The sequence below is a fragment of the Miscanthus floridulus genome, chromosome 4 (genome assembly GCF_019320115.1).
Source record: "Miscanthus floridulus cultivar M001 chromosome 4, ASM1932011v1, whole genome shotgun sequence".
Taxonomy (NCBI): Eukaryota; Viridiplantae; Streptophyta; class Magnoliopsida; order Poales; family Poaceae; genus Miscanthus; species Miscanthus floridulus.
The window spans coordinates 20060438-20067633 of NC_089583.1; the positions used below are offsets into that span (position 1 = coordinate 20060438).

A 7196-nucleotide genomic window follows, 5' to 3' on the forward strand; every position below is an offset into this window, starting at 1 on the left:
ATCTTCAACCGCCGGCGATGGAAACGACTATCCCTCATCCGTAGTGCTAATGAACATCTTCAGTCCATGCTTTAGAGTTCAGACATAAGCTAGGGCAAGGAACGAGGTCGGTGACATCGTGCAATACCCTAGCAGCGACTGTTAGTGGTGACGTGGCATGGAGCCCTGCCTCCAGGTCCCATCATGAGGAATCTCTAAGGAGGCGCCCTCTCGTGGACCTCATAGAGGCCTCGGCGAATGGCGCTCTAGAGCATGTGGTGGCACACCGACGCAGTTGGTGTGAACTAGGGTGATATCCACGGTGTCAACTAGTGTCTCCACTATATGGAGTTCATGTAAGGTAAGGGCATCATCATCCTGTACCACAACGGAGGCCGATGCCTCCTCCCTTCCTTCACATCAAGTTCTCTACCGAAGTCCTTCGGCGAACCGCTTCTTCAGCCTTCCTTTCAGAGGAGAAGAATGTGCCTGATAATGTTTGAGAAACATAGCACCAGAGATCTAGTGAATAATTGTGCAAAATAAAAACTCTTGTATTGCTGTGAATACTATTGTACATGTGCACAGGGCCCAAAAAACGGCCGTTTGCTTGTTAGGGAGCGTAGATCCATAGAGAAGACAATATAAAATTTATTACAAGTACAGCAGGACTGGTACTAAAAGAATAGGCTGGAAAAAGGAACAGATTAGAGTTTACTTTACTAATTAAGTACTAAATTACGAGCGTACTAGTAGTAATCTTTTACAAGCTACTTCCATTAGTAGGTAGTAGCAGTACGACAAAAAAGGTCATAGACCTCTCAGGTCTGCACATGCACCTGACTGACGTAGGGCGGCTGGATACGACAAACTACGTGGACGTCATCACCGTCTCATGTGTCCATCGGTACACAGTTGTTACTTATCAGCTAAACTTTGTTAGCCTTCTGTGGTATAGAGATATATATCTACACACCATGACTATACAAATACAGAGCACCAATAATTTGTGCTTTGATGTCATAACGACGACAATATTGAAAACTACAAGAAAGACAAAGTTTGTCTGGTCTAATTGTTTGTTTCACTATATTTAGTATAATACAATATTGGATCAATCATCACATCCTAGTCAACTTAATTTCTGCAATAGAGTTTTACAAAAAAATATGTAAGAAGGAAAGAAGCTAAGTGACCAAAATTATGGCAAATAAAGGAATGGAGTGTATATAATATTAGACATTGGACTAGAACTAGATAATTGTTTCGCATGTTATCACTTCTAGCACCTAAATGTATATACTTTCTAATCAGACGGTTGTATGCCAGTTGTGTACACATATCTGGATCAGGGAAGAATAACAAAAGACTTATCATATTTTCTGTGGTCAAAACTAGCTTATTTTTCGGTTATGAATGGAGAGAGAGAGAGAGAGAGAGAGAGAGAGAGAGAGAGAGAGAGGCAGAAGATCTTTTGCACAACTACTGCAAAATTTATATGAGTATGTACTTGGTGGATTTCTTCATCCAAAATCAAAGGTTACTTCTAACGGTTCGGGAGAACACTTCTTGGTGGTTTTCGAGTTCCACCTCCGACGATCCTTTTGGGAGTTCTGAGAGTGAGTTGACTCTTTGAACAAAAAAACAGCTGTATCCTATGCTACTGAATTTCAATTAAAAAAAATCCCTGGCTATGTTCGGCTCAGTGGTGGACCCAAAGGGTAGTCCAGGAAGGCTCAGGACTACTCTGGAATCTGGCCCAAAAACTTTTTAGTAGTCAGCATTTTCGATCTTTTAGCCCATAAAAAATCTGGCCCAAGAAAGAACTGAAAGAAGCCACATCCCGTCCCGAGCCCCCGAGGCCGCGAGTCTACGACACTTGACCGTGAGGTGGATGGCGTCCCTGCGGACTCCAACAGCGCGAGCGCCGCCGTCCCCGAGCACCGAGGTCGAGCTGCCCAAGCGCGGAGCGCAGCACACCGCCGGCCGCCCCGCCTAGCAGCTGGGCCTGGCGCTAGTCGCCGTTGCCGAGCCTGTGCGGCACAGCCGTTGGTGTGCCGAGGCGCCGAGCAGTGCTGGACTCGCCGCGGCGCAAGTCCACGGCAGTGCGGGAGCTGATCCTGCGGTCTAGGCGACGGCGGTAAGATGGTGATGGTGTCAGGCGGCGGGGGGAACGTGTGGGCGAAGGAGATGACCATCCGTCGCAGGATAGCCAGCATGTGCGCTCCACACCCTGATGCAATCTCTCTGTTCTTTATAAGAAAAGGGATTCTTTTCTATCAAGCTGCTAACTACCATTATCTGTATGGATTTGGGTTCAGATTCAATAAGACGCAGGAACACTTTCCTGCTCTGAAGGACTACAACGATTTGAACCTCTCAATTGTATTATCTCAATTTTGTTAATTTATAGCTAATTTACCGAACTTTTTCTTTGAATTTTGTCATGTTGCACATAATTTTTTTTTTGACTAAGACTACCCTGGTTTCAAATCCTAGGTCCGCCGCTGGTTCGGCTGCACTCTTTTTGCAGCAGCAATTGCTGTTTGCACAGTGATAGTACAGTGCCTGTGAGAGTAGGCTGCAGCATGCAGCCACAGCAGAGGAGTGATCTTTGTAGTTTATGTATATATAAACTCTCGCTCATTCCATGGCAATCACTTTTACACCAGCAATTTATGGTATTACACGCATAATTAATTAGAATCTGGACCGCGAGGAATCTATATACGCATGTCAGCATGTGGAATTAGCTAGGGAAGCGCAGATCGATGAAGCTGTTCTACCCTAAAAACACATGGATGAAGCTGTAAGTGATTAACTGAAAGCAGCAGATAGGTCACTGCCAGATCGGAACATATGATTAGTTAATGAACAACAGGTAGTAGAGGGTCATACAAATATTTGTAGCATGTACACTTTTTTTTTCATATGGTTACATAAAAAGGGTAAAGTAGCGCTAGATTCGCGGAAAGAGTTCCTTGCTTCCAGATGCATAGTAACGTGAACATGCATGATACTATCTCCAACAGCACATACCTAAACTAAAGACCTATTGCATGACTCAGGTTACACACAGTAAAAGAGTCATGCACCCAGAACATGTCTTCTTCAACAACCTATGCAAAAGTCCTCACCAAGCAGCGCCCGATCCTCGGAACGCAAAACGTCGTCCAGCCAAGCACCGCCCGCTCCTCGCCACGCCGGCGGCTCCCCACCACGGCCCCGCCTCGCCGCACCGGCCACGGACCCACCTCACCGTGCCGGTGGCTCCTCGGCGTGGTCGCACTGGCCGCACTCCGCCGCAGACCCGCCTCTCTACGCTGGCTGCTCCTCGCCGCGGCGCAGGCCGCGCCCACCGCGGACCTGCCTCGCCCCACTCCCTGCCTCGTCCCGCCCCTCCTCGCCACGCCGGTGGCTCCCCGCAGCGGTCCCGTCTAGCCGCGCAGGCTGCGCTCGCCGCGGACTCGCCTCGCGCCCGCTCCCTGCCTCGCCCCGCCGGCCGTGCCCCGCCGTGGACCCGTCTGGAAGTGCCGGCAGCTCCCCGCCGCGGGCTCGCTTCGCCGAGCCGGTCGTGCCTCGCCGCGGGCCCACCACTAAGGGCACCAGAGATTTGGGTTGTCTCTTTCGAAGACGCTTATTTGCGTTTCTCCTCGGGTGGTATGCAAAATAGGTCCTCTGTTTGGGTCTTCTGTTGGACCGTGTTTTTGGGTACGCAAAACACTGTGTACGACGTATTTTGCGTTTGGGTTGCGCTATTGGAGACAGTCTAATGGAGTATATACATTGAACCTGCTGGCACCATAATATATACATACCCTTTTTTATGAAAACATATATATTAGTATTGTAAATTATCTGTTCGTTGCTCTATCAGGTGTGTAGTTGCTAGGTAGCTGCATACACTGCTAGTTGGGTTTCTTAGGTCAGTGCAAATCTATAGCTAGCTAGGTTTTTGTAACTTGACATTTTTTTAACATGAGAATACCTATAACTAGGTACTATTCTTGGAAGTATATTGAATCACACTTTATTTGAAATTTCGATGATATGGTGCATTCAAAATGAGCTCATAGAAAGAAAGAGAAATAGACCATGAATGATTACTTTTGACTTTTTTCTTATCAAATTTATGGAATGTGTAGTTTTTCTATTCTTTTTTGTATATGGTGACAAAATTAAATCTGAAGCTGTAATTTTATATATGGATGAGGAGAGGGAGCTCATGCAGACCCAGTTGTTTACCTCACTTGGATTTCACCTCTGCCTGTGCGTGAGATCCATTACCACTGCCTCCTTGGCTTGCTCGCGAGAGCCGCTCTTGCATTCTACTTGACGCATGTATGAGTTCCAACACCTCCTCCTCACGAGATTTGCCACTACCTCGCCCTCATGAGTTTTGATGCCGCTGTGCCACCTCGTCCTCACGAGATCCACCACCACATTCTCCTCATGAGATCTGACAATTTGGCCTTCTCATGAGATTTGTCACCTCCTTGTCCTTCGCTCATGCGTGAGTTTCACCGCCGACACCTCCTTAGCGCGTGCCGCTATGGAGTTGGGAGTCTGTCCGATAGGGATTCGTCGCTAGCTCCTTATAGGAGTAATTGGGAGAGGTGGTGCCAACCTCGAGCTAGGGAGACAGGCCCTAGCTTTGGAACTAGGGAGAGGGAGGCGCCAGTTAACAAGCCAGAAGATGGGGCTTGGTGATCTGGAGTGTAGCAAGGAAGGGAGTGCGGTTGCTTGAGAAAGAGATCTATAGAGAGAGAGAGAGAGAGAGAGAGAGAGAGAGAGAGAGAGAGAGAGAGAGAGATGGATGCGTGGTAGGGAGGGGAGTGTGCGAGACTTGTGTGGTAGGTGCTAGAGTTAGGGTTACATATGGGTCGGCCTAGATTTTCACATATAGGGGTTAGATATGGACCGCCTCTATAAATAAAATGTCATTGTCCAAAACGGATCTGTATTTTCAGTGATGACCATACAAATGTGCCACCTCTATTAACGAAAGTAGGAGTCTCCAAAAGTCGATTTTGTAGTAGTATTATTAATTAAAGCTTAAGAAGAGACGGGCAATGACATCGTTGTGGCCTATTGGTCAGGTTTCTAGGAAGAACATGGTGAACGATGCATGACTAGAACAAGCAAAATTAGGATGGTAGGGAGGGGAGTGTGCGAGACTTGTGTGGTAGGTGCTAGAGTTAGGGTTACATATGGGTCGGCCTAGATTTTCACATATAGGGGTTAGATATGGACCGCCTCTATAAATAAAATGTCATTCTCCAAAACGGATCTGTATTTTCAGTGATGACCATACAAATGTGCCACCTCTATTAACGAAAGTAGGAGTCTCCAAAAGTCGATTTTGTAGTAGTATTATTAATTAAAGCTTAAGAAGAGACGGGCAATGACATCGTTGTGGCCTATTGGTCAGGTTTCTAGGAAGAACACGGTGAACGATGCATGACTAGAACAAGCAAAATTAGGATGGTTAAGACGACTACAAAACAATAGAACTTGATAACAATTTCTCACGGATGTACAAAATATATTAATAGTAGTACTAATTTTTCTCTCACTCCCGGCCTCACCCATATGTAGTTCAAAATAACATTAGATTCAAGTAAAACTCCACATTTGTATTGCCTATTGTGATTTTATACTAAACACATAACATTATTAGGTGATAGAGAGGTAAGAATTGATTTGTCATAGATTATTGAAGGGCCGTGTACTGCTTCCCTAAACATGCACATCACTTGGAAATGATTAGTAGTCATGCGCAATTCTCTAACAGTTTACAAAATTGCAGCAGAGAATTGCATAAACATGCATGTATATCAAACGCAGCAGAGAAAAAAGAAAAATGTATCCGTTATGGCAACCATAGCTGAAACAGCAACACTAATGAAAACATCTAAGCCAAATTGCATAAATTGCGGGAGACATGGCAATGCATGGGTGGACAAACATTCGATTGATCGGTTCATCTTCATGGAATATAGCACAAATCACCTACAAGATTACCACGTCTCAATTTGCTGCTAGCTAGGCGTGTGCGCTACAAGATTATCTAAGCCTAGCTTTGGAAGTCTTTATTTTGGCCCAAGTTAGAGATTGAAACAGAACAAATCAATTTATTAGCACGATAGGGTTGAATTGAACCTAGCAACAAAATTCTAGCAAAAGGGCATGCTCATGAGTAGTGATAAATGTGTGTACCACTATACAAAGCATGAGTGCATGACACGTGTGCGCGTGCGCGCCCGCGTGTTTGTCCTTGTCCTTGTAATCGCGCATAAGTGCATAACCGCAGAACAGAACATCTACTTGAGCACACGATAATTCATGCATGTGTCAATGATGGATGACACAGATGATTTGCTCGGTGAATTTTCCTCATTGATCTGACAGGGCGAGCAGCTGCTCCAAGTAATCCGCCCCAAGGTCCTCCAGCTCCAGCACGCAAGAATCTGCCTGCTTTTGCATGACATGCCCATGTCCATGGCTGCTCGTCACCACCTTCGTCTGTTCCTTGCCAGCCGCCTTCTTGTTCTTGGGCAAGCGCTTACGGATGCAGTGGCGCCGCTTCAGCGCCAGCACCGGCGACTCCCCCGCGGCGCCGCTGAGCCCCAGCGCTTGCAGCGACTCCTGCACGTGCTCGACGGGGAAGTTGAGCACCGCGGCGGGGCCGCGCATGGAGTAGGCGGCCTGGTCGTAGGCGAGCGCGGCGGCCTCGGGGGTGTCGAAGGTGCCGATCCACACGCGCTCGCCATTGCGCGTGGAGTCCCTGATCTCGGCGGCAAACTTGCCCCACGGCCGCTTCCGCACCCCGATAAGCGGCGCGTCGCCGCCGGACGCCGCCTCCTCCTGCAGGTAGTCGCAGGGGCTCGCCCCGTGGACGGCGCTGGGTTGCACCGTCGTCATCGTCGGCGGCGAGGAATACGCGACTGGTGTGTTCGTCGTCGAAGTACTGGAGGAGCTGGTGGTGGTGGAGATGCAGGTGGCTCCCATGAGAGCGCTGAACTGGTCCATGTCCACCGCGCCCATGCCATCCTGCTGGTAGCTGTAGTATTCATCAACGCCGCGGCCAAAATGCAGCATCTGCTGCTGTTGGTTGTGGTGGTGGGAGGGTGTGGCGGCGCCCGACGACGACGCCCCCCACACCGTCGACGAGGAAGAAGGGTAGTGGTCACCACTGTAAGCGATAGCAGCATCGT

At 48.0% G+C, this 7196-nt stretch overlaps 1 protein-coding gene across 1 annotated transcript; it reads right to left on the minus strand.

The window, feature by feature from the left end:
- Positions 1-6375: 6375 nt before the first annotated feature.
- On the minus strand, positions 6376-6990 carry LOC136551092 (ethylene-responsive transcription factor ERF094-like). The gene has a single exon (XM_066542677.1). It carries the CDS (start codon positions 6988-6990, stop codon positions 6376-6378), a length of 615 nt encoding a protein of 204 aa, XP_066398774.1.
- Positions 6991-7196: the final 206 nt, after the last annotated feature.

Bases quoted from the DNA above. Each gene is read 5' to 3' on its own strand.
- LOC136551092 (XM_066542677.1), bottom strand. From the start codon at position 6,990: ATGGGAGCCACCTGCATCTCCACCACCACCAGCTCCTCCAGTACTTCG.